General features: G+C 40.4%; 1 protein-coding gene and 1 long non-coding RNA gene across 5 annotated transcripts in view; one reads left to right on the top strand and one right to left on the bottom strand.

Annotated features, from left to right (window-relative positions):
* LUZP2 (leucine zipper protein 2) overlaps positions 1-27,573 on the top strand; it is a 458,345-nt gene that overhangs the window by 253,189 nt on the left and 177,583 nt on the right. For all 4 annotated transcript variants that reach the window (XM_065592548.1, XM_065592549.1, XM_005300314.5 and 1 more), the window contains 3 exons: positions 13,929-14,046; positions 15,762-15,832; positions 20,294-20,375. In XM_065592548.1, the coding sequence (XP_065448620.1) occupies positions 13,929-14,046; positions 15,762-15,832; positions 20,294-20,375 (271 nt within the window). The remainder of the gene's footprint in view (positions 1-13,928; positions 14,047-15,761; positions 15,833-20,293; positions 20,376-27,573) is intronic.
* Positions 14,078-22,942, bottom strand: LOC122174190 (uncharacterized). Its single transcript, XR_006175674.2, has 2 exons — positions 22,803-22,942; positions 14,078-14,969 (listed from the first exon to the last, which is right to left on the bottom strand). It is a non-coding gene; the product is annotated as an uncharacterized LOC122174190 (long non-coding RNA).

Here is a 27,573-nt window from a genome sequence, read left to right as displayed (position 1 = left end):
TTTAAAAAACTGTGCTGGTCCATTGTAGGCAGAAGAGAAATATACTGGCCATGGGATCTATTGCAATCCCATGCCTGAAATAGCAGCCAGAGAGCAGTTCCATAACCTAAAAGAAGATGTCTACCTGCATCCTCTGTGGAAATTTTCAACAGCAGATTAATTGGACTCTGAAGCCAGAGTGAGATTTGACCCATGATTTAATATGTGAAAGGGAGTACAGCTATGGATGCAGTGGTACCCTAAAATCTAAGTGTACTAGAAATTGTCAAACTAGTTTACACCTTGGGTTATCTAGTCCAATGGCCTGTCTCCGATAGTGGTTGGTACAAGGGAGCCAAACTGAGTTTTAGCGTTACATTTTGTGATGAATATGTACCTTGAAATGGATAAAGTACCTTTTAAGGCCTTTGCTTTTCCTGCTGACGGGACTATTCAAACTCCTTCTTATAGAATGCACAGCCATAATGGGGGCTGACAGCATTTGAGAGTTGGACCTTTTCTTGTCTCCTCTGGATTGTTTGCCTACATTTATTATTTTAGGTTGTCTACTTCCATTCCTACAACGGTGTCCTCTGCTTCTTGTAGCAGAGATTCACCGATCAGTGAACACCATTTTATTACACTAACTCTAAATTATTAAGCAGTGGAACAAGCTTTCACAGGAAACCTATTGACCCTTTTATCAATTAAAGTAGACATTTTAAAGTTTTATGTGAATTGTGATAGCACCTTACTGAGGTTGGGGGTGGGGGAGAATCCCACAGATGTCATTCCCTTGGCAGGTACATTTATGTTAACTGCACAATTAGATGTAAAAATTCCAGAAACAACAATGAAATTAAATTCTGTAATAATCTGAGACAGACAGAAATATTGGACCCGACTATACTGAAAAAGACAGTGGGAAAAGGCATGGCTAGTTAATCTAAGAAGAATTGTACAGCTATGCTTTTTACAAATCAAAGGAGTATGTGCTGCAAGATAAAGAGATCATGGCTAAGAGCTTCTTTAAGCATTCAATAGGAAAGCAAAGAAGATGCAGTGTGTATGTATAAAGAATGAAGCTTAGCAGTGTGGAAAGGGGTAATGTAATCTATCAGGAATTCCATATTAAAGACAACATCTTGCAAGATATATCTGAAAAGTATATTTTGCCCTTAAGTGCATGGGACCAGATTTTTCCATCAGCCTGTATTTAAATACTGGAAAAAGCTGTAGGCATCGGGGTGCTTTTTACAGATACTTAATAGCATCACTTTCAAGAGTGCACCTTTAAGAAACCAATACGGATTCATTGCTCTAGGTGATGTCTTTAATGTGTGGACAGCTAGAGAAGAAAATCTTAAATAGCCTAACTGTTTACATTTTCACAAGTAGCGTTTAGTTTTCTGGATGGTCGATAACATGTTTGTGGGCATTGTAAACCTCATGCATTTAGCTGTCTTTTCTCACCCACGTATTGTATGGTAGGAAGGCATTTTACCCTCTTATCAGGTGTAGTCATTTAGGTTGAAATTTTCAAATCCTCCTAAGGCATTAGGAGGCCCAGTTTTCATTTAATTGTAATGGGAATTGTGCATCTAAATCCCTCAGACAGATTTTAAAACTTCAGCCTTTTACCCTATTCATCATTGTTGCAAATACATACATACATACATATATATATATATATATATATATATATATATATATATATATATATATATATAGTTGCTGATAGTCACAGGTGAACACAGGTGGGTTTTACACAATAACAATCTTAACAAAGGGGATAAATATGTATTGTAACAAGTCAACTTATTACCTAGAAAATAATTACGGTGACCCTGGATCTGCATTGCCTTGCAGCCTGTATAATTATTACACTTTTCCAAAGTTAATGGAAAATACTAATAAATCAGTCTAGGAGCATTGCAATGACTACACACGTTACAAGGCAGTGGACGAATCAGAATTCATTAAAGATACAAATCTGGAAAAACAAAACTTCTTATGAATGTATCTTAGAAAATGGAAAAAGTTTTAGTTAACCATTAACTAAATGGTTAACTAAAACAATTAAATGTACCGGCAGGGAATATAATGAAGTATTTTCATTAAAAAAGGTCAATAAAACTAATCACAAATTTTAAAGGAGAGACCGGTCATACAACAAAAGTACATTAAATGTAAAGTTTGAGGTGTCAGTTATGACATTGGCATCAAGGACCCCTGATGCTGATTTAGGAGAGCACTCTATTCAGGGCAGTATTTAAACACATGCTTAAGTCTCATTTAATTATAGTTAAACATATGTTTATAAGCTGCCCTGAATAGGGGCCCATATTATTTTCCATGTCTCATGTCAAAATTCAGACTTAAATGCAATCAGGAAAACCTAGTGGAAATGTTTGTAATCCAGGAAATGACTCTCACTATCTGATCATTCTTTAAAGTGATCAAAGATGGACCATTTTCCTCCCACAAACTCGAAAAGGCTTAAAATGTGTTTTTACTTTGAAAAGTGACACTCTAAAAATGACATTGTAGGGTTCTGTGTGGATTATGTCTCAATGATTTCCATTATCAAATGTGCTCACTTTACAAGTACAAAGATGTTTTTCCCCAACTGCCAGCCTTGCAAATTCAGCCTGGGAATTCCAAATCAAGCTAAGTTATTTTCTTCTTGCCTATCATCACATCAAATTTTGTCAAGCCAAACTATGTCCACATATAAACCTCTGCAGCTAACTGCCTTCTTATGATTGCTTCAGTAACATCTGTGCATTCCTATTTCTTTCAAGTATAAGTAATCAGAGTTTAGTCAACAATTCTGTTCATGATGCTCCACCTAGATGGTATTTAGTTTACTCCACTCTGTTGGCTTTGCTTGAATAACAAATGTTTAAAAAATCTAAAGTCAACATTTAGACCCTGTATATCTCTTATGTACAAAGGAGCCATCTTTCATAGAACTGCACTTTTAAAATATAAATTGCAAAAGTAAGGTTTGTAAATTAAAAATCATGGGTTTAGATGGTGCCTGAAATGTAGCTATCACCTTAATTCCTTCTCCAAAAGAACCATGCTATTTGATGAAAGAACCATCCAGCTGAGTCTTAGGACTTATCTACATGGATGGGGACACAAGAAAAATTAATCCTAATTAACTAAAAGTGTGAATTTAAAGTGGATTAGTTAATTTGGATTAATTTTCCATGTGTCCCCATAGACAAATCCTAAATTGACTTAGGTATTGTTTTAATGGCCTGAAGTTCATATTGCAATTTTCTATTCTAAGTCAGCTTTGCAGTAAGGGTACTTTATGTACACGGAATAAAATAAAAAATATTTATAGAAGGTCTATTTCAAAGACAGGCTTTGTTTTCCCTGTGGGTTTACAAATCAATTTTTCTTTGTCTTAACATTGTACGCATTATTGAGTAAGAAGCAAATTCAAATCTGATTTTGAAGCCTAAAAGCCCAGTTTATAAAATTTAAGAAAATAACAGTCAGAGGTGGAGTGATCTTCAGAGACACAAATCTCTTACTTACAAGGCACCTGTTTCCACCACCTACTGAAAATTAGGATCTGTAGAAATTTTGAAATATAATTTAGACATGTCAGTAGGAATCATGAAAAGTCCAAACAGCTGTGACAAGTTTAAAGCTATTTGAGAATAACATTACATGGCAAGAAGATGACACTTGAATTTACAGAGACCCCAGATCAATACACTGAGGACAGAAACTAAACAATTGCAATTACCATGATTCAAGTGACTTCCAGACGTTGGAATATTGCCAACTGGGATTGCTGTGTTTGCTTTCATTAACATAAATTCTGCATACTCCCAGGAACACTGTAAAAGTGATATTCTATGTCTTCAAACTTGTCCTATTAATTTTATCAGCTATAAATTGAGATTCAGATTTGTTAATGAAAACTCCATACCATACTAAAGAAAAACATCTATATGCATGCTGTGTGATTAGGTACCTAATAGAACTAAGGAACTTGACAAACTTGTAAGTACAAAACTCCAGCTATTTCTTTTAAAAACATGCCTGCTAAAACGGGAGATGTCTATTATCATTCCAGTTGTGTAGTACATATGCTGATAATGCACATTTATTTTTCAGAACAGACTAATGGGACATCCAGTGGGCCAGATTCAATCCTGGTACAACTCTATACAACACAATAGACTTATAGCAAGGGATGGAGTTAGCCCACTGTGTCCTCATAATTGTAGTGTCTGATACTGCAAGGTGAGGAGGGACTCCGGAGAGGTGTTGAGACTCTTCAAGTCCTATTGGAGTTAATGTGGGTTGCGGGAATTCAGCACTGTAGCAGGCTGCAACCATGATCTGGCTTGTTCCAGGTAGCCCTTTTTGCCTGGCTCCCCCCAGACTTGCAGCAAGTCTTTCAAACAAACAAAACTCAGAAGAAAACCCTTCATAGCCAAGCTGCTTCCTCACAGTCATCTCTAATGGGACACTGTTTTCCAATCTTCTTCCACAGCTTGGAGGTCAGGGTCAAAAACACCTCAGTCCTTTTCTTCTGTGGTTAGGAGAGATTAGCAAGCAACCAACCCTTCTCCTGCTAGTCTCTCCCCCTTTGAGACCCCACAATGGGTGAAGGTCTCAGAGCTGGGCCCAAGCCTGAGCCCAAATGTCTACACTGGAGTCTTGTAGCTCTGCTGACCTAGGCTCTGAGACTCAGTTCTGCAGGTTTTGTATCACAGTGTAGACATACTGTATAAGATCCTGGGTCCTTAAAGAAATAGCAGCCTTTTTCCTCTGCAGATACTTCCCTCTTCCTCTCTCTCTCAGCATCTGCCTCCACTGTTCCCTAGGCCTTCGTCTTCTCCAGTACTCCTTGACTAGGCTAGCCTGGTCTCCCAGACACCCAACTCTGGCCGTTAAGGGCCAGTATATTCCCTTCGTCTTCTCCAGTACTCCTTGACTAGGGTAGCCTGGTCTCCCAGACACCCACCTCTGGCCGTTAAGGGCCAGTATATTCTATGATAAGTGCTTTTCAGGACTGAGCCAATAAATCCATATATGGACCAGATCCTTTACTGGTCTAAATCAGTGCCTCTTCATTGGCTTCTGTGGAACTATGTTGATTTACACCAGGTGGCCCTTATTGTTTTAGATCTTGCGATTCGTACTTAAGCTGGTCCTATTCTTGCTGGTATAAATGGGTGCGGCTCTGTTGAACTCCATGGCTTTTGATTTACATCAGCACATAATTTGCCCTTGTGTGCATTTGTATATATCCACATATACAGAGAAATATGGTTTGTCATGCTGAAATTATTTTCCATCTAACAAACTAAAATTTAGAACAGGAATCACAGCTTCATACAACAGTTAAAAAAAAATAGGCAGATATACAGTGGTCTTATTTTAATCAGACCAATTTGCCCATCTCTAGTTACTATTGTATATATCATGAAATGTATTGAAGGGAACTTATGTAACTGAAGATCTGCTTGGGAAGCTGATGTTGGAATACCTAAATTGCCTCAGAATGGAATAGTTTAGGATACAATATTAAACTAGTGGCTGTGGCTCTCTGCTTCCAGCTGATCCAGCAGAAGCTTATGTATAGAATGTAGTGGAACCCATCCTGCTTAGGTAAAACACATATTGACAGTGATGGTAAATGCTGGTATGTGGGAAAACCTAGGGTTGTTTGAGTCACATGGTTTGGAGCTGCCCAAAGATAACGGGCTTTTTTGAAGCACATGTATCAGGGTAAGTTCCTTTGTGTGAACAGACCTCCTTCTAATACCTGAGAGATGCATGCTGGAGCTAACACAAATAAAAATAGACCTCTCAAACCCACAGAATCCTTATTTATTTCAAGTAACATTTATGCCTAAATGTCAAATATTAACACTTACGGAAGGTTATGACACCACCAAAAATAGTTACAGAATTAGTCATGTTCTTGCAAGAGTAACATACAAGCTATGAGAAGGTGTGCATGTCAAGCTATGGGAACAATATCCTTATCTGTAACAGATGAGTGATTTTTAAATATGGCTTTATCAGAAATAGTGTTGCATAGTAATAAAGTTGCCAGTAGAGGATGCAATTCAATAAGGTCACATTATTCCTCTTCTTTCTTTCTTTCTTTCTTTCTTTCTTTCTTTCTTTCTTTCTTTCTTTCTTTTTCAGTTTCCGTAGGGTTTCTTCCCTTTTTTTTTTAACCTATAATGTGGAAATATGATATGGGCTTATTGTCAAACCAGCCAGTTGTATACTGTTCTGCATTGTTGTACTCTTGAGCTTTTTATTGGTCTGTATTTTTTTTAATCCAACAGTGTATCAAAAATTGTGAACACTTTTAATCACACACAAAATAAGATTGCACTGAATTTTAAGCCACGCCACTTACCTTAATACTTAACTGTTACTCACCTGTATGTATACGAGTGGGTGGATGATGATAGGGAGAGGGATGACTTCTAAAAGATACAGTAGGCTTGTTCTCTCTATTCTGCCATCCTGATGTGTGTTTAGCTCAGGGAGTTGCCAGCCACCCCTGTTTGTTCCTCTGGAAGTGGGGCTCGGAACCTGAAAGAGGCTCTATACCTCACCCAGCAGCTGCCTCTCTTCAGACCTAGGAAGCCCCTTTCCACTTTGGTGATTATAGGTCTTGCATCCTGAGGACAAAAGCCTTATCTGGCAGCTCTTGATACCCTTCTGCTGTGCCCTGCTGATCTCACTCTTTGAATTTCCTGATAATTCACGCCCCAGAATACACTCCATGCTTGACAGCTTGGAATTTGCACTGAAAGGTTTGATAAATCCTGTGCTATTGCTAAAACAGGAGTACTAGCCTCCACACCTTTTTAACATGCTGAGTTTTTTTTTTCCTTTGACTCAAATTTTCTTGACTGGTCTTGCTGTTACATTTTTTTTAAAGCATACAAAAATTTAATCATTTGTCCATTTTTTAAAAAAATGTATCAAAATGTGCCTATTAGAGTAGGGTGAATAGTGTGACAAAAAAAGGCCTTCAACTATCCATTTGGATTTTTCATTGAATTAGTTTCAGATATACTTGGTCTTATTTTCCATTTATTTTCCCAAGAGCATTAATGGAATCAAGTTTTAGTAGCCACAAATATGTCAAAATAAATGTTAGTCTCATATACTCCAGTATTGAGAAAAAGCAAATTTTATACTCTCCTCCTTCAAGGATTCTTATCACTTTTTTTGGCCACAATTGGGAATGAGAAGAGTTCCATTCATCCAATCAGGGAACAGAAACACTACCATGTTACCTATATTACCAATTACAATGAAGTAAGAGCTGGAATTTCAAATCTCCATTGATTAAAGAAAACAGCTTTCTTGGAAAAAATTGTGGAATAATTTTGAAAAACGAATAAAAGTGGAGAAACCATGATCTTTTCACAGACATTCCTTGAATTGGAAAAGAGGTGAAATTTATCACAAATATTATTTCATTTTTGATCTAATTGTCTTTAAATCTATAAGGGGAGATGGAAATTCAGTAATTAGTCTGTTACACTTGGGAAAGAGAAGCACAAAATTGGACTTTAGAGAGAAGGATGCAGTTTTAGCTCTCTATATGAGCTGTTTAGGGAGGAGTAGGAAGTATACCACTCAGATGGGAATTATTGAAAACTTCACACTTAATGTAGCCAGGAGCAAGCATTTAGGGATAGTGCGGGGATCTTGTGTAGGGGCAATCTGAGATGCTAGGCACCCCATACTACAGGTTCCCCCACAGGTCTTCCACCATAGCCCCATACCCGAAGTTAAAATGGCAGGGTGGTGTCCTTTTTGCCCAGAAACTCTTCTAGAGTTGTAGACACTGTCAATCTCTACTCTATTGCACTCCCAGAAAGCAGGAAGCCTTGAGTGCCTTCACTGCAGAAGCACTGGGGTGGAGGGAGATACCCTGTGCTCTCCTCTTCACCTGCACTAGTGTGGACATAATTTGGACCTTTATTTTGAAAAACTTACCGAGGGCCTCAGGAATTACTGTTGAAGTCTAATCCCAGACTTTTCAAACTATTTCCTCCTCCTCACTTCCTGTCTATCATGTCAATATTCAGTTCCATGGGCAAAAACGTATTCCAGTGAATACCCAGACATTTTAGGCCATCAGGCAACCATGCCAATCAACACTGCAAAATACATGTCCTTTTTCCTTGAGAAAGAAGACTCATGTCACCCTTTGACTCACTTCAAAAGGTTGATTGTTAGGAGAAACTGATTCCTGCTCTGGAGTGGTTTGTGATCTGCTGTATGAGAGAAACAATGCACAAAGAAATTGGAGTGTCTATATGTATTGTTTTTAGCTGGAGTTTGATTCATTTAAGTAAGTGAATATCAGAATACATAAGACAATACAGTGAAACCTATCTCAAGTGACAACCCAAGGGGGAGAGTGTAATTGGTGGCCTAGTACAGATGGCCTATGTGGTAGTGTGCTGCTAAGAAAGCCCTTTATCTGCTCCTGCCACCCCAGCCCCAATCAGGGGGAATGGATTGGGGCTGGGTAAATAACCAGTGCTTGCCTGGGAACTGCCTGCACCTGCCAGCCTCATTAGCAGGAGCTAAAAGGCTGGGGGGCAGAAACCAGGATGGAAAGGTCAGGCTCAGAGGGAAGAAAGAGCCTACTAGTCTGTTGCTGGTCAGGCATGTATGAGGCCAAGCCGTGTAAATAGCCTGTAAATAGTGGGGAAAGGGTGGCGTGAACGGACACAAACTGAAGAGCACGGGTGTTGCATCAGCTTGGACCGACCCTGAGTCTTTAAGGAACAGGGCCAAGGGGCCGAATCTAACGGGGCGTGGTGTGCACCCCGTTACTCCTATAACAAAAAGTTGAACAAAATGGTACTGGAAATCTCATGGGGATACTTTAAATAAGTTGCTTAAGATGGGTAGATAAGCTGCTGCTGGTGCTTCTTAGTGCATGTTTCACTGTTAATAAAGGGCATGACATAGGAATGCCAGAAGAGATCATCAAGCATAATATGCTGTTCCTGATGCTTTTAGAGGAATGCAAACAACAATCTTCATAATGAAACTGACCAATTGCTTTAAGCAGAAGAAAGTCCTTTCCTGCCGTCTGCTCATCAAGAAATTAAAGTAGGAAGCATTCTCTGTAGCTTGTGAAGTAGATTACACATAATGGTCTGATTGCCTCTGATGTGGGACAAGTATTTAATACCGATGCATACCTTGTTAAAAATTGCATGTAGTTGTGATGACAAAAATATAGGTACTTCTGCATAAAATTTAAATGAAGGGGATTTTGTTTTCTTTGCATTTAGCCACTAGAATTCTAATATTCAGCAAATAATGAATTGGCTAGGATTTCACTCATTTTAATTTGTAGAGAGAAAGTTGAACAAAACCCCCAAATCTAAACAATTTTGGAAATTTCAAAATCCAAGTATTAATATTGTAGCATAAATCCATGGTGGTCTGATTTTGTGACTCTTGCTCATGATAATCCATATTTACCAGTGAAGATAATGGGAGTACTTGTGAGAGAAAATGCGACTCAGTATGAGTGAGGCTTGCAGAATCAGATCCTTTGAGTGTAGACTCATAAAATCAAATATGTTCTCCCTTATTATAGACAGGCAATCTTAGGCCAATGCCCTGCACAGTGCTGTGAATGGGTTCTTAACTAGCTCTGCTTTACCCCAAAGGTGAGGAGTTTGTTTTCCTTACCACTGCCGATGGTCCACACAGTGAATATCCCAAGAACAGTGTGAAAGAAAAAGTATCTTAAATTAAACAAGGTTAATCTGCAAATTGAGAAGGTCAGATTACAGCAAAACTAAAAGGAATTAAATCATATCTTGCTGATGACTGGGTAACCGTTCGGTTGGCAAGGTTATGATCTTTTCATTAAAACAGACTCAACCCCCGAAGAATAACCATTGTACTAGAGCTGGTTGGAAAATGAGTCTTTTCCCCATAGAAATTTAATTTTGATTTCTCGGAAATTTTTTAAAAACATTTTCAGCCAAAACTGTTGATAAAAATGAAAATTTCTATCCAGAAATGCTGCTGCAGTGCCACATGGAAGTTGCATGTTGGGTTCTTGATGCCTCCATTCTCCTCTGTGGGCTGGATTTCCTGTCTGGATTACTTCTCCCATAATGCAACACAGTTTCCCCTCTTGCTGAGTACTGCAATTCATCATGGAAGATGTAATTTGGAACCCTTCCCACAGAGAAGAATGGGAGCAGAAGACACTTTTGAAAAATTTAGGGGTACTCAGTGGTGAATGTTGATCTGTACACCAAAATGTACTTTCTGAACAATGGAACAACCATCACTGAAAGGCAAACAAAGACCAGATTGGGTCCCAAAAGAATGTAAGATGGATTCGTTCTTTTCCTGTAACTAAAGAGGGAAGCCTGTCTAACTCAGTTGGCAGTGAAGCATGTGATTAAACAGCCTACACACATTTTTAGACTTATCTAAAATAATTTTATCTCATGGTTATTCCTTTTGCTAATAAACCTACATATTTGAGAAGTCTGTTGGTCATTATTTCACTGTCCTAGGGTTCCCGAAAGGTACGAAACTCAGTTGTCAGTTGGACCTGCACAATAATTAGCAGGTGGCATAGATGGAGGGTTGTATCCAGATCCTGGACTAACAGTGGGAGAACTGTGAAATTTCCCCCCCCAGACAGGCAAGGGCACAAGGCCGAGCATCTGATGGGGGGCACTCAGAGACTACCAAGGGGAAAGATGTGCAACCAGTAACAACCTGTAACCATGACACACCCAAAATATAACTCTCGTGAGGCACTGTAATGGCATTTCCAAATAGACATTTTTGTTTTTCGGATGATTTTTATTTTTAATTTTTAAGTGTTTGGGGTTTCAGTTAAAAATCAAAATGTTTCATAGAGAGACAAGGTGGTGAGGTAATATCTTTTACTGTACCAACTTTTGTTGGGAAATAGGCAAAGTTTTGAGCTACACAGAACTCGACAGGTCTGCCAGACCTACGAGACCTGAAGAAGAGCTCTCTCTGTACTTTGAAAGCTTATCCAGTAGAAGATATTACGGCACCCACCTTGTCTCTCTAATATCCTGGAACCAACACAGCTACAACAATACCGAAAACAAAATTTTTCATAGAATGCAGATGCTTTTCACTTTTTTTAATCTATTTTCCATTGAAAAAGTTCAGTGGTAAATGTTTTAACCAGCCCTCATTTGTATATTCTATGCATCAACTACTTAGGCTTTCAGGGTTTCCACATCACTTTTTGCAGGTTAACGGAGTCCATCATTCCCCTTACTCTCTGTAGCCACCCTTCTCAGCACTGGATTTTGTTTGTCAGGGAATTAGTTCAGCTACTCTAAGTTCTCTGTGAAGATTAGGTATGACTTGCCTGCAATAACATCCTATCCACAAAGTAAACTATTGTATTAATATAGAGAATCTGTTTACTCCAACTTTCTTTCATACACTAACTTTTTTGCCTCCATCCTCAGCATCCCTGTGGATTTGTTGGTACCAGAGTGCATTCTCCCCTTCTATGCACCACAGCTGAAGCAGCAATGATGCATCTTCATAGGAACTTCTTTACAGCATGTCCTTGTCAACTTCCCACTCTCACGGCTGCTGTCACTGGTACCATCTGGCATATAATTAAACTAGTCTCTCTCCCTCATTGGCATAGCTCCAGGCTCCCCCATTACTGTGAGTGTGGCTTCAAGCTCCTTCCTTTTTATTTTTGTAGTTTCATGTTTACTTTAATTTTCCAAGTGAATTTTGGCACTTGTGGGTACTGGATTGGCAGCCTTTTTATTTTTTGTTTGTTTTGCTTTGTTAAAAAAATAATAATAATAAAGGAGATATACCTCTCTCATAGAACTGGAAGGGACCCTGAAAGGTCAGTGTGTCCAGCCCCCTGCCTTCACTAGCAGGATCAAATACTGATTTTGCCCCAGGACCCTAAATGGCCCCCTCAAGGATTGAACTCCTAACCCTGGGCTTAGCAGGCCAATGCTCAAACCGCTGAGCTATCTCTCCTGTTTTATTCTTGGATTAAGCACAGCACAGGCAGTTGTAAGGATGGGTTAAAACATGCTGCCCAACAAACGTGCTTTAACCCTTCCCTGGCAGGAAATTACTTCTGGGACAGAAAGGGTAGTTCGATCTGCAAGCTCATTCAATCCTTGACTTGTCAGACAAGATTGTCAAGTAGTGGTTTTTGTGGTGACTCATGTTGTGTTCCAACTGACCTGAGATGACAAACTAATGTCACATAGGTCACCAAATGGAACAGCTCTTAAGAGTTTTATCCTTCCTCACTTGGGGTTTTATTAGTTCTGCCTGTCACCGTAGTATCTGAACACATAACTACATTACATGCTCTAAGTCACTACTGATTAGAGCCAGATCTAATGCAACATCATATAAAACAAAGACGCTATAAATGTCCTTTATCTGTTCTGGCTCCCTACTTTTTGCGTACTGTGTTCACAACAGAGTGTGTGTGGCTGAATAAGTTGTTCTCCTCTTAGTAAAGGGCTGTATGACATTAGTCTAATGTTTGGGTGGACAAAGGGATGAGTGGAAGTGGGTATTGATTTTATAGGAAATAAAGGATAATTTCATACCTGTAGCAAATGGTATCCTGTAGATCCACTCCCTTTTGCCCCCATTTTTATATACCCTTTCAAAACAATTTGTTGTTGTTCTATTCTTCTCACATGGAAACACCAGTTTTTCCTTGATCTAGCCCCACAAGTATGTAGTGTTTTTATCCTTTTAAGATATTTGAAATGCTATTTGCTATTGATCTCATACGTGGAAATGGAGGATAAAAGTTCTGTTGCCAAAAAACGACTTGAGCACATAAGTTGTATGAGATGTAGGTTTAATCACTAATTGGATAGTGACCACCTGTCAGCATTACTGTGGCAGGCAGGGTGTTATGTTGCAGAGTGAAACATCCCAGTGGTTTTCACAGTAGTGAGAAGAAATTAAAGATGTTATAAGTTTCGTTAAAGAGATGGCAGTTCAAATATTTCCACACTGTTTCCTCACAGTCACATCTGTAAAATGTTGGCAAAATAAGCTAAAGGTATTTGCTCTTGATGGAGCTTCAATTCAGTATAGTAGTGTACTAAACAATATCAGTAATATAGAAACTTATAACTGTAGGAAAAACAACATTTAATTAATGCTTTGAGATATACCAAGTATCCAAAATTGTACACTATTTTTTTCTTCCATCCTTCAGGCAGAGTAGATGAGCTGTCCATTGCTAAATGAATCAGCCAATATTTCTCCAAACATAGCCAGTGCTCTTGATAGATTCAGAAGCCCAATATGGGCCTAACCTGAAGATCACTATTGATTTCAGTGGGCTTTGGATGAGGCCCTAAGATAGTCTTGGTGTATTGCAGGATTGAGACATTTGTTTCTTTTTATGAACTGATGAACCCAGATCTTCAAAGGCATTTAGACACCTAACCCCGATCTGAGCCTGAATCACTAATTGGGTAAAAATAGGTTTAAATTACAGGAGGGAAAATTCAAATATCTTTGGAACATCCTTCCCCACAAGGATGGTCAAAAATCTCTGACTCTACAAAGTTCAATAATTCCTACTGTGCAATATCTCACAGGAAAGAAAAACCTGCTTTACTGTCAACTTGTGTAAAATATAAAAGCATTTGTTCCTGCCCATAACAGGGAATAGGTTGCTGTTGGCACGATGGTTTGAGGATTTGTGTACACAGATGCAGCAGTTCAGTTTGTCATAAAACATTTCAATTCCTAAACATGGTGCAAGGGGGAATGGAAGTGGATTCTGCTTATGATTAATAAAAATTGGATGAATTAAGACTCTGATTTCAAGTACATTGGGAAGACATTTTGAGAGGACTGCCTGTGCTTTGTGTTAGACAGGGCTATGAAGAACTGGAAAGACAACTGAAAGAAGTCTTTAAGGAAAGGAGCAATATCCTCCGTCAACTGTCGAAGACCTCAAAAGAACTTGAAGGAATTAAAGTAAACCTGCAGGTTAGATTACCCTTCACTTTTCTGAGATATACGATCACTCACTTTGTTTATTAGAATTAGTATCTATTTGTTACAAACATATTTTCTTTTAACATGAGACTAATTGGTAATTAATTATGCTTGTTTTATATGTTGCATATGTTAGTTTTCAATATTATTTAATCTGAGGAAAACATGGTGCGCCTTACACATGAGTGGATTATGCAGTTTATGAATCCCCAAAATTTTCCTTGGATGCTTTGTCTCACTTGTGGAAATTGAAGCAGTTAATGGAGAAACCACTAGGGAGCAGAATACATTGACAATGAGAGGAAAAAGATATTTTTTATAGATTGACTCCCTGGAGCTACCCCTTACTTCCATTAGTGAACAGTTACTCACAAAAATAGTCCTATGTTGGCTAGGGAATGTGATATTTTCAGATTTCTAGCCAACTTAACTATGGCAGCAAACTTTGTAACATAGCGTAAGCTTTAGTCTAGCTAGAGTGAGATTGGCCACACTGAAATAACACTACAGAATATTAAATAACTCTGCAGCCTATATCCTCTGATGAGCCAGCCAACTGGAGTTAACTGGAGCATGATGTCAAGTATCAGAGGGGTAGCGTTAGTCTGGATCTGTAAAAAGCGACAGAGTCTTATGGCACCTTATAGACAGACGTATTGGAGCATAAGCTTTCGTGGGTGAATCCTCACTTCGTCAGATGCATGTCTTGGAGCATGATGGTTGGTTTAACAGTTTTGGTGAGAGGTCAGGACTCAAGTTAAGGGCATACTTGAGTTATAACTCAACTCTATAGTGAAGACAAACCCTCCAGGTGAATAAGGGGTTTCCAGTCTTGCCCTGGATTTGTTGGCAACCTCAATGACCAAATATTCACACGACAGGGCAGCAGTCTCTTCATGAGGGAGTCTCTTGGCCTAGTGAAAACAATGAGAATAATTCAGACTGGTTACCAGCTAGATTGCTTATTCTGACACTTGCACTGCCTTGCAGAGAACTGCATTTTATTTGAACCACCTGTTATGAATGGGGCATATATAACTTCTAACAAGACCACCCCTTGCATTGACTAGTTGAGGGAGCAATTCTGGGAAATTATCTCCTCAAACAACTCATAGAACCATGCTGTTATCTTTGAGGGGATGTATGGCTCCCTGTATTCCATTCATTGATGCTGCTACCTTTCTGAGCAGTAGTCTGTCGTACATTTTAAAATGTCAGTCTGCATTATCCTGTCATCTTCTACTGCTATTTTTTTCTTGTTGAATTTTTTTCTTCACAGTTTATATGGGGAACTTGCTTTTTCCCTTTTTTTTTTTTTTTTTTTTTTTTAGAATAAAGTTACTTTAGAACTTGCTATATTCTCATCAAACTGAATGGATAAAAAAGTAGGACTCAGGAAAAAATATTTTTTCATGTACTTTGAATTTGATGCTGGAGGGACCGGATCTATGCAAAGAACTGTACTACATACTCTATTAGATCAGTTCTGCTTTAATGTCTCATCCTGAACACCTGTGTGTGCTGCAGCAAGTGCTGAATTACTGCCACAGAAGAGCCAAACTATTTCTGCCCTATTTTTTTAACTGATGATAAAATGTATTTTTCAATGGGAGCCTTTTGTAAAAGAGGTCACCATCAACTTTTTTCATAGTTGAGTAACATTAAAGATTTTCTTGGTAATTCTCCCTCTCCCCCTTTGTTTCCAGTCTTTGAAAAATGATGAGGCATCTGCCAAAAGTGATGTGCAGAAACTTCTGGAATTAGGCCAAAAGCAAAGGTAAGACGCTACCTTCTCCTTTCATTCCTGTTAACAGACTGAAAACTATAAGACCATGGAATTCAGTCTTTCCTTTGTGTGAACCACCAAGCACAGCACAGTAGGCATGTCCACTAGCAATCAGCCATGACTGTTAAACAGGGGGAGAGAGGAACAATGCAGGATTGTTTCTGCGACACCTGAAATACTAGCTGATGTGACACACTTTACTTCATAGTTGGTCATTAATAACATTCACAAGGGTTAACATTAGAACTAGATATACATCAAGGAAATTGGGTTTGGTTTTGCAGGATACTGGGAACTTATTTATTCAAGTCAACACATTTCTGTGCTTAATTTTTGGAAAGTGCTTAGTGAATTGAGTGCCTCATTGAGGCACCATAAATGGGCCTGATTTTCAGAGGGTGCAGTGATCAGCAGGTTTGAAAAATCGTTAAAGTGTCTCAAATTAGAAACCCAAGAATTGAGGCACCTAAAATAACTAGTTAGTTTTAAAAATTGCTGGCTTTGGAGGTGGGGCATGGGTTCAGATAAAACTCATGAAACCAAGCGCCTAGTTTTGAAAATTCTTACAGGGTAATCTATGACAAGAAGTAAAAGAGAATACATTTGTTGGAGGGGAAATATTCATGTCAAATATTCACTTGAATCTAGTGAATTGGAGTCTTTTCCATGACAAGGGGTGACAGACCAGCATCCTTAGTCCTAGCTCAATAAACAATGATAGAGTTCACATGATTCTTACAAATGGAGTCGATCTGATAAATTGATATACCAATAAAATTTTAACAACAAGCAGACCTAGCCAATATGGGGGTTATTTTCTCTGAAACAGTATGATGTGTTTAATACATGTATGTGTCTCAGTTTTATCACAATAAAAATATACATTACAAATTAATCAGATATGGCCAGTCTAGGTACAACATATATCCCTTTTGTTGTCATACAAAGTGACACTTGAAATCCTGTAATGATTTTATTGCTAGTATTTTACCCAGTAGTAGTTTTGTAGCATATATTAAAATTAGATGGCTAATAGGGAAGGATTGTGATTAAATGATTTCCCAATCAGCTCTTAAATACCAAAGAAAATTGGGGCCTGTTTCAGTGCCCACAGAAGTCAGTGGGGAGTCTTTCCATTTACTTCAATGGATGTTGGATCAGACCTTCACATGCCTTAGAAATGCCAAAGACAGATATTTCTGTTAAAGGGGGACATTTTAGACCTGTCTGAACTGTGGAGTAGTGGGGTTTAGTTAGTTAACATTTCTAGAGAACTTTAAATATGCAAATGTCTATATAATTGGACACAATTAAAATATCACCATTTACCACTAGTAACCACCTTGTACAAAATCAAAAACTATTTTTTTATCCTCCAGTTTCTCATGTAGTAAATGTTGGTAAATGTTACCTTGAAAATCTCATATTAGCTGCTATAATTGCTAAATATTCTTATATCAACAATTCTTACCATGATGATATTAGACAGTGATCAACACATCTTGGAACTTTTAATAGGAGAAAAGTAATGTGTTCTTTGTAATAAATTAAAAATTATATAATATTATTAAAACATAATGAGATGATAAAATGATGATGCAAGTTGAGAGTATCATTATTCAGTGGTTCAAATTTGCAAATGGTCTCTGAAACATGCACCTAAAACTGGCTTTTGTATGTTACCATTGCTGATGTCTGATTTATGTCCATTTATTCTTTTATGTAGAGACTGTCCAGTTTGGACAATGTACATGGCAGAGGGGCATTGCTGGCATATGATGGCACATTCACCTGCACATCTACTAATGTGATATTCGCCATCATGTGCCAGCAATGCCCCTCTGCCATGTGTCAGTATATTTATGCCTGCATCTGTAATTTTCACTCCATGCATCTGAAGAAGTGGGTTTTTTACCCATGAAAGCTTATGCCCAAATAAATCTGTTAGTCTTTAAAGTGTTACTGGACTCCTCATTGTTTTTGAGAATCTCAGTTGATACAAGATGAGGTAGCACCATTGACTTCAAGTCAATGGTGCTGTGCAGATTTACACCATCTGAGGAGCTGACCCTAGTGTTCATTCTTCAGAAGTCCAACTTTAATCCCTTCTCTTCTGAGCTCTGTTGTAGTTTTTATGCTGCAGTAGAACATGGTTGCCTCCCATAGTGGTTCAAGTTCTGTCACTTCAATGTATTGTTAACACTTCAAAATGACACAAACTTTGTCTATATTAGACAAAATTGGAAGTGCTGCTGCTGTTGGCTCTCTGGCTTCACCAGCTGTTTCAAGCACTATTTCAGTTAAATCTGCACTACCCAGAACTCCCGAGGTTGCTAGCACTGGTGTAGATGAGGACTAATATGGTAGATGAGCCAGCAACTCGGGTTACTTCGTGCCCCATCATGTACAAAGCTGATTCTACTAGGGTTACCATATTTCAACAATCAAAAAAGAGGACGGGAGGAGCCCCGCCCTAGCCCCGCGCCTGTCCTGCCCTAGCCCCGCCCCTGCCCCTTCCACTCCCTCCCACTTCCCGCCCCCTCAGAACCCCCAACCCTCCCCCCCATGCCTTGTCCCCTGACTGCCCCCTCCTGGGACCCCTGCCCCTAACTGCCCCCCAGGACTCCACCCCCTACCTAAGCCTCCCTGCTCCTTGTCCCCTGACTGCCCCCTCCTGAGACCTTCCCCACATCCTAACTGGCCCCATAGGACTCTACCCCCTACCTGTCCCCTGGCTGCCCCAACCCTTATCCAAACCCCCACCCCCAGACAGACCCCTGGGACTCCCACGCCCCATCCAACCACTCCCCACCCCCTGACAGCCCCCCCCAAAACTCCCGACCCATCTAAACTCCTCTGCTCCCTGTCCCCTGACTGCTCTGATCCCTCTCCCCACTCCTGCCCCCTGACAGCCCCCCCCCAGAACTCCCATACACCCCCCCCCGCTCCTTGTCCCCTGACTGCCCCCTCCTGGGACCCCTGCTCCTAACTGCCCTCCAGAACCCCACCCCCTACCTAAGCCTCCCTGTGCCTTGTCCCCTGACTGCTCTCTCCTGAGACCCCCCCACCTGTACTCTGACTGCCCAAAACCTTACACCCCAACCCCCAGACAGCCCCCCCCCCGAACTCCTGACCCATCCAACCCTGCTCCCTGTCTCTTGACTACCCCCCCCCACCCCCAGAACCTCCCTGCCGCTTCTCTGACCCCCGGCCCCCTTACTGTGCTGCAGAGCAGCGTGCTCAGAAGCGGGGGAGGGGAGCAGGGTTGGAGCTCCAGACTGCCGGAGGCCGAGGCGACGGCCGGCGATCTGTGAATGCAGGGCGGGGGGAGGGAGGGAGAGGAGGGGAGTGGTCTCAAGTTGCAGGGGAGAGGAGGGGGGAAGTGAAGGAAGGGCTCTGGCTGCCGGAGCCCGTGCGAGTGGCACCATCCGGCCGGCTGCCCTGTAAGCCCCGCACGCTCTGCATGGGGGGCGGGGGAAGTCCGGACATTGACAAATTCCCCCCCGGACGCTATTTTTAACTGAAAAAAGACGGACATGTCCAGGGGAATCCGGACGAATGGTAACCCTAATTCTACACCCATCGAGCTGTCACTGGGCTAAACTGTCTCCTGCACCTGAGCCATGCTCAAGGCAGGCACGGGTTCCAGCTTCCTGATTCTGAGGTTGATCTGTGCCAGTGGCATCCCTGATAATGCTGTTAGAATGCTCTAAGATATGTCACTGTTGTAGCAGCACCACAACCCTTGCAAATGGCCTGTGTTAGGGGTGAAGGGGGTGGCTAGCGTAAAACTTGTATCAGACATAATTGTGCCAGAAGGGAATTTGTATTCCACATGAATCCTCTATTTGCAATGCATTGCCAGTTTATGGTCCCTTTTCACTTCCTGAGCAATGCAAAGGGGCTGGATCTTAGTACCTAAACTTTCCAATAAATCTCTATTTTATTTTTTGGTAGTGTTTATTTTAAACAATTAAGACAACTCCCAAGATTCCAGTTTATCATTTGATTCTAGAAAGAGAGAACTAGTGGCTTAGGTTTACCAGCTAGAATTTCTCTTCTCTTTAAAAGCAAATATAAACAAGCTCTCATAGACAGTAGTATATTTCCTTGTTCAAAGTGCTTCTCTTTCCTTTCTTCACTGTTACTATTCTTTTCACTAGAAATTACACAATTAGCAGATGTTTTACACAGGAGGCTACTTGCTAGATACAAAAGGTAGCTACTAACCATTTTTATATATATTTATATAAAATTTCTTTTTGCATCCGCACTGGAGTTCACTGGACCATTATGGCTTTAACAAAACACATAGACGCAGCACTCCTGGTTGTTATGCTGCATAATTAAATGAGTCTGTTTAACTAAAGTAAACAAACAAACAAAAAAAACCCCATATTTCCTAATGGAGAGTAGTGGTGAAGTTTGTATTGTTTCTTTTCAATAATCTAGGGAAGAAATGAAATCTCTCCAGGAGGCCTTTCAAAAGCAGCTTAATGAGGCAACTGAGAAAGCAGAAAAACAGCAGGCTACTGTGAGTGATTCTCTGTCCTTTCTTCTGCATTCTTTTTTGTTTCTTCTGTCTTTCTACTCTCCTCCCTTGTGATTTATTTCATTATCTCAAATATCTTTGCATGACCAAAGTTATAATTATTTATTGATTATGCATAGTGCTTTGATGACCAAGACGACCTTAGTCCTTGCTCTAAGGAAGCTGCATCCAAAAGCCCTTTACTCTCATGTATATTGAGGGAGGGATAGTTCAGTGGTTTGAGCCTTGGCCTGCTAAACCCAGGGTTGTGAGTTTAATCCTTGAGGGGGCCACTTAGGGATCTGGGGCAAAATCAGTACTTGGTCCTGCTAGTGAAGCAGGAGGCTGGACTCAATGACCTTGCAAGGTCTCTTCCAGTTCTAGGGGATAGGATATCTCCATTAATTTAATTTATTTACCACTTTATACTATTATAATTCCATTGACTTAAGTGGAATCATACCAGATTGAAAAGAGTGTCCATAAGAATCTAATCAGGTCCCAAAGGTCCAATCTTGATCTTGTTGAAATCAGTGGGTGATTTGCCCATTGACTTAAAAAGAAATAGGATCTGGGTCTCAGTGTTGTAATCCATGAACTCAGATGAAAGTAATCATTAAACTGTGTAATAATTTTTGGCTAAATCTGCCATTAACCGGGGACAATTGAATCAACCTTTGTGTATTACTGTTATTCTGTTGAGCATAAATGGTCAGATTTTACGACTGCATAGAAAATTACAACCGTTTCTCATTTCTCTTGTATAACTGGTTTGCTGCTAGGACATAAATAAGGAAATGTGCCCTATAAATGTCAGTGCTTAAATAAACAAAACATCTCTGTAAATGATCTGTCTTCAGTTGGTCATTGGTTAACTGAACATTTTAATACTATTTGAAAGCTGTTTTGCCAGATTTCTTGGTTATCATCTGTTTTCACTCTGGTTGGAAATACTAGTTGATGATTTATTTATTTTATTTATTTGGCCATATTTAATTATTTTTAGGCTTAAAAGACAAGAATGGGGTGAACATAAGAATAGGGTAAATAAAAACAGGAATTAAATAATTTTGCAAAGCTTTGCAAACATTTGGTAAAATATGATTTTTAGATTAAGGTTGATATTCCTCTTATTTGTCACTGAGCCAGATTGTGAATGCTTGTTTAACAAGATGTGAATTTTATTAACTAGTTTAGGAATGATCATATTCCCACTTACGTTAATAGGAAAATTTCCATTGGCTTCAGTGGGAGCAAGATCAGATACTGTGGCCCCAATTCAGCAAGGTACCTAAAAGATTGGGTAATTTTATGGAAGTCAGTGGCACTACTCGTGCTTAATGTTAAGTACATGTTTAACTGCATTGCTGAAATGCACCCTATATCCAGCTCATAGTATGCTTTTGAAAAAAAGAAATAGTTTTGTCCAAATACATGTATGAAAGCATTCTGCTGTAAAGGAGAAATAAAGTGCATTTTATAATCATAATTTAAAAGAAAACTTCCAAGGGAATATTTATAATATCAGAAAGTATTTTTTCTTCACTGCTCTCTGAAAGCTTGGGAGGAGAATCCATTCCTTTACAAAGCATTGTATCCTCTTTGCCACATATTTAGGTATTTATTATTGTTTGAGGGTGTGGGTTTTTTTGTTTTTGTTTTTTGGGCGGGGGGGAGAGAGAGAGAGAGAGAGAGAACAAAACAACAAACAAAATCCCCAACACTTAAGCTTTGCTTTGGGCAGAAAATGAAAAGAATATGCTTAATTTGATTGTATTTTATTATATTTGATTATAGTATAAAAAAATAAGCAGGTCAAAATTAGTCCTGCCAAGGTAGTCATGGTAATGTGTGTCAAGAAAATTAAAATGAATTATCTAGCTAATCTAGCAATAGTTTTTAAATGGGAGTACTGTCCTAAAGTCAATAGCAAAGTAGAGCACAGGATTTGTTTATCCCAATTCTCTTCTCCAACCAGTTGAAAACATGGTAAGCCAAATTCTGCTTTCAACTACATTGATGGGCCTCCACTGACCTTGGTGAAGGGTCAATAATGTACGGTAATAAAGATGAGTATTAATGATAGGTAGGGTGACCAAATGTCCCAATTTTATAGGGACAATCCCGATATGTGGGGCTTTTTCTTACATAGGCTCCTATTATCCCCCCAACCACATCCCGAATTTTCACACTTGCTATCTGGTCATCCTAGTGGCTGGAGTCAAAACACAAAACAAAACAAACTTTAAATTAGAATCGCCTGACTTCTTGTTTGTTACACTGTCTATGTTTAAGAGCAGTTCAACAGTGGTATAAATTCTTGCATTTCAAATTAGGTCAACAAAGAGGTACCTCTAAAATTTTGAGTTAATTTTACTCTTAATTTTTCCTATTTTTATATAAAGTTGTCTCTTTTGCATTAGCTTTTACCTTCTGTGGGATCTCTTTCATGGTGCATTCAGGGTAGGGTGTAATCCTGGAGTGAGATACAAGGGCCAAAATTCTTAGTTACAATTCAGTGATTCTGCACCACCCCCTACCACCTTTGGAACACAGTGGGATAGATCACCAGTGTAACTGAGAGGAGACTTTGTCCCAGGTTGTTGTCAACTGGTTAGAGGAGGAGATTGTGACACAGAATTCTCAGCTTTGCGAGTGATTGACCTCCCAATGATTTCAAGGGTAGCAAAGTTGAGCTTTTGGTATGTGACCCCGTGCAAGACAATTAACCTCTTAGTGTAGCCTTCAGTAAAATGAATTACTATTTGAAGTATTTTGAGATGATTAGCTGAAAGATGCAATAAAAATGGAAATAATTATTATTACTGTCACTTAATCCTGTCTCCTGAAGTGTTCCACACCTTTCTGAAAGCCAGTTGAATGATATGGACAAAAATCTGTAAGACATTTTCTTAATACTTGAAGAGGGAAGTCTGGTGTGGAGGGTGAGGGTTGCATTTAGTTCTGTTTTACTTAACTGTAAGGCTTTATTCTGGTCAAACATGCATTGGTGTTACTCTATTGAAGTCAGTGGAGTTACTCCTGATTTACACTGGTGTAAATGAGGTAAGAATCATTGTTGAATCAAGCCCATAAAGCCTCAAACTGGAATATTTGCAGAAAATTGCTGGAGGAGGGAAGGTTAGAATGCCTGTTCTATTCTTGGCAACTCGGAATAATATAATCAATCTCCTACTTATTGCGTGTTACTCAATTGGTAAATTAGCATTACATATTTTGAACAAATAGAGAACACCTGCCAGAGGGCAATGATGGGATCTATTAAATAACTGCAAAATGGTTGTATTTAAGAACCTAAAATAATTAAGTAAATCAAATTATATTAAAAATAATGTGGAAATATTATAGATGGCTTGACCTAAATTGGCAGATCTAAATTAACAGCACCATAGCATCTTGAATACATTACTCAAGAGCTTTGCAGAACTTACTATATTAATCCTTTATCACCCACTGGCCATATTATATAAACTAGGCCTGGGCAAAATTTTATGGACTAGTAGTTTATTCACCGAAAAATGCTATTTTGAGTTAATTGAAACTATTCATGAACTCAACACGAAATCGCCAAATAATTTTGATCGAATGAAAGAAACTGGGCCGGCTCTAGGCACCAGCGCTCCAAGCATGTGCCTGGGGCAGCACTTTCCAAGGGGCAGCACTCCGGCTCCTTTCTCCCCCTCCCCCCACCTTGGAGTACAGAAAGCCAGGAGCCAGCCCTGAGCGGAGGTGAGCTGTGGCAGTGGGGGGCACGGGGAGGGCTGCAGGAAGTAACCCTGGGGGGGCAGAGGAACTGCCCACTCCCCCCTCCCTCCTAGGCTTGCCACATGAATCAGCTGTTTTGCGGAGAAGCGGAGCAGCGGTGGTGGCGCACTCAGGGGAGCAGGCGGAGCGGAGGTGAGCTGCGGCGGTGGGGGGCACGGGGAGGGCTGCAGGAAGTAATCCAGGGAGGGGGACAGAGGAACCATTTCTCTCCCCCCCAACACTCACCTCTGCCTCCTTCCCCTTCTCCAAAGAAGCTTGCCTGGGAGGGAGGGGTAGGAGGGTAAATGTGGCACAGCTGGGGGAGGAGGCAGGGCCGGGGATTTGGGGAAGGGGTTGGAATGGGGCGGTGTTGGGGCAGGGCCAGGGGATGTGGGGAAATTTTTTTGCTTGGGGCAGCAAAAAACTTGGAGCCGGCCCTGGAAAGAAATCTAAATGTTTCAGCAAATGCTGTGTTTTAATGGCTTCTGCTGAAGAAGCATTCGTTGTACACAAAATAAGCAATATGTGTGTATATATGTAAGGTTGCGAGTCTGTCAGTCACAGAAGTCACAGATTTGGTGACTTTCCATGACCTCCATGACATCTGCAGCGGCTGATGCTGGCTCAGGGGCTGCCCGAGCCAGACAGTCTCTGGGCCAGTAGCAGCAGTTTGGGTGTGTGGGAGAGAGTTTGGGGCTGGGGCAGGGGGTTGGCGGGTGTGTGTGGGGGGTACTTACCTAGGGGTGGGGGCTACCCCTGGCATGGCCCTGCAGCTCCTAGGCGGTGAAGGGGCTGGGGGCTCCCTGCCATGCTCTGCCCATGCTCACAGGCCCCACCCCCACAGCTCCCATTGGCTGCGGTTCCCGGCCAATGAGAGCTGCACAGATGGTGTTTGTGATGGGACCGGGAGCAGCATGCGGATGAGCCCCTGGCCCCTCCACCACCTAAGAGCTGCAGGGACATGGAGCTGGGTAGGGAGCCCCTCCGAGCCCTGCCAATTCTCCCCCCCCAACACCAGTGGGGGTCCCAGGCCACCTCCCCCAGCACCTGCAGTGCCCCCTGCTGCCCCACTCAGAGCACCCGCAGCCCCCCGCTCAAGTTTTAGTTGGGGTATATAGCAAAAGTCATGGACAAGTCACGGGCCATGAATTTTTGTTTACTGCCTGTGACCTGTCCATGATTTTACTAAAAATAACTGTGACTAAAACGTAGCCTTATATATATATATATGTGTGTCCAATAAAATGTAGCTGTATATGCTACCTTAGAATTATAGAACCATAAGGTTAGAAGAGATTGCAAGGGTCATCTAGTCTTAACCCCCTGACAAGATGCAGCAGCTTTTGGGTCTAAACCATTCAAGACAGATGTCTATCCAGCCTCTTTTTGAAAACATCTAGTGAAGGAGCTTCCGTGACTTCCCTAGGTAGTTTGTCCATTCCCCTGCCGTTAGAAAGTATTTCCTGAGATTTAATCTAAAACTGCTATGATGTAGTTTGTCAGGGAAGTACCTTTTATGAAGCATGTGGTGTATGACATTTAAAAACAAATAAATCTAAACTGAAATGGGAAAAATGAGGGGGGAAAATGAGAGAGGAGGGAAAAAAGAAAAAGGAAGAAATACGGCTTTTTAAAAAAAAAAAAATCCATTATATTTCCCTCATCCTAGAACTTTGTTTAAAGCATCTGAAACAGCTTTCAATTGATTATCTCTTTAGTTCAGTTTTTAGATTATAGAATAATTTATAAATTGTTATTGGAAAGAAAACAGAGCTTAGATTTGTATCCCATTTTTTCAGACCCACAATATTTGAAATAGTTCTCTGTGTGTGTGCAATAAAATATTTCACTTTCCTTTAATATTATACAGTATAAAGTATATTACTTTGTGAACTAAATTGTTCGTGAACTGAAAAATATAGGTACTACATATACTAGAAATTTTAAAAAATGACTGAAATCTTTCAGTTATTAGTTTTAATACTGACATTAAGATGCATCTAACTGGCTTTTTAAAGTAGTGAGTAAGAATAGGCTAACAAAGACTTATTACCAATGATTTTCACACACACAACTTTAGGTACATAAATAGTCCTATTCAACTATTTAAACACATTCCTCTTTCTTTCATCCTCTTTGTAGGTCCGTTACTTCAGCTGCTGTCTCAACTACTGTCTTCTTCCAATTTGATCCATTCTCCTTGAGACTTAATTCCTTGTGGTTTTGTAAAACACTGGAATGGTTGCTAAATTCCATCTGGAATCTGATCTGCATTTCTTTTTCCTTGAACTTCTCTATTCCTGTGTGACGGGGTGCTCTACTCAGCGCTGGACGGTGCTGCCTCATGGCAGTTATGGGGATTAGCTCTGACAGGCTGATGCACCTTCCTTTAGTTGCACTCCATCTCTCTCTCTCACTCCACAGCCCCTCTCTCGGTCCAAGAGCTTCTGCTTTTTCTTTGTGACTCAGCCTTCCGGCCAGGTCACTCAGTGTGTTTTCCCCCTTCTGGGGTATGAAAATCTCTTCTCATCAGCAGTCTTAGGCAGTCTTCCTATTCACTGCATCAGTGGTGCCAGTGGCTGGTAGGGGAAGCCAGGCACACCCTCTACTCCGTGATGCAACTCAGGGACCCTCTATTTAGCAGCGAAGGTCCCTGAGCCTTTCCTATCTTTCTATCTTTCTGGCTTCTCCCCCACCCCCAGGTTTTCCAGCCCAAACTTCCTCCTCCCAGGGACTAATTGTATGATACCTATCTCTATAGCTCCAAACACACCTCCCTTCTCCCAAGGACTAACTGCAAACTACTTCCCCTGCAGCTCCCACCTGCTCTCAGCTCCTGGGCTTTAAACAGGCCCTTCCTGTTCCTATCCAGCTGAGCCACATCTAATTAATCCCTGCTCCCTGGCTCCTCTTCCGGCGAAGAGTTAATTGGCCCAGCTAACCACCTTAATCCCAGCAGGGCTTGTGTGGGGTGGATTCCCCATCACGTACTGTAACACTTTTAATCTGTCTTCGTGATCTTTTTGAGTTTAAGTTTTAACGTGACCACTAAAATATAGTAACCAACATCTGCTCTTCTTCTGACTTTGACATCCCTTAAAGAAGATGCCATCTTATAGATATACACACATGGTCTATCTGGTTGACATATTTATTATCTGGTGATCTCCATGTGAGCTTGTGAATCGTCTTGTCTTGGAAGAGTCGATTTCTAGAATGCTTATGCCACAGAGATTCAGGGTCCATTCGCCATTATTAGTTTGGATACCTTTTGCTGTTTGCCCAGGACTCTTTGCCAGCCAGTAGAGTTGTTGCTGATTTGTGCATTGAAGTCACCTATCATCAGCCTGATGTCATGGTTAGGCACATCATCCAATACTTGTTGCCACTGCTCATAGAATGTATACTTTTCACTGTTGCCCGCTGTATTTGTTGG

This window comes from Chrysemys picta, chromosome 4 (genome assembly GCF_011386835.1).
Source record: "Chrysemys picta bellii isolate R12L10 chromosome 4, ASM1138683v2, whole genome shotgun sequence".
In the NCBI taxonomy this organism is placed as follows: domain Eukaryota; kingdom Metazoa; phylum Chordata; order Testudines; family Emydidae; genus Chrysemys; species Chrysemys picta.
The sequence above is the reverse complement of the archived record's forward strand: the minus strand, read 5'-3'. Positions and strand labels throughout refer to the sequence as shown.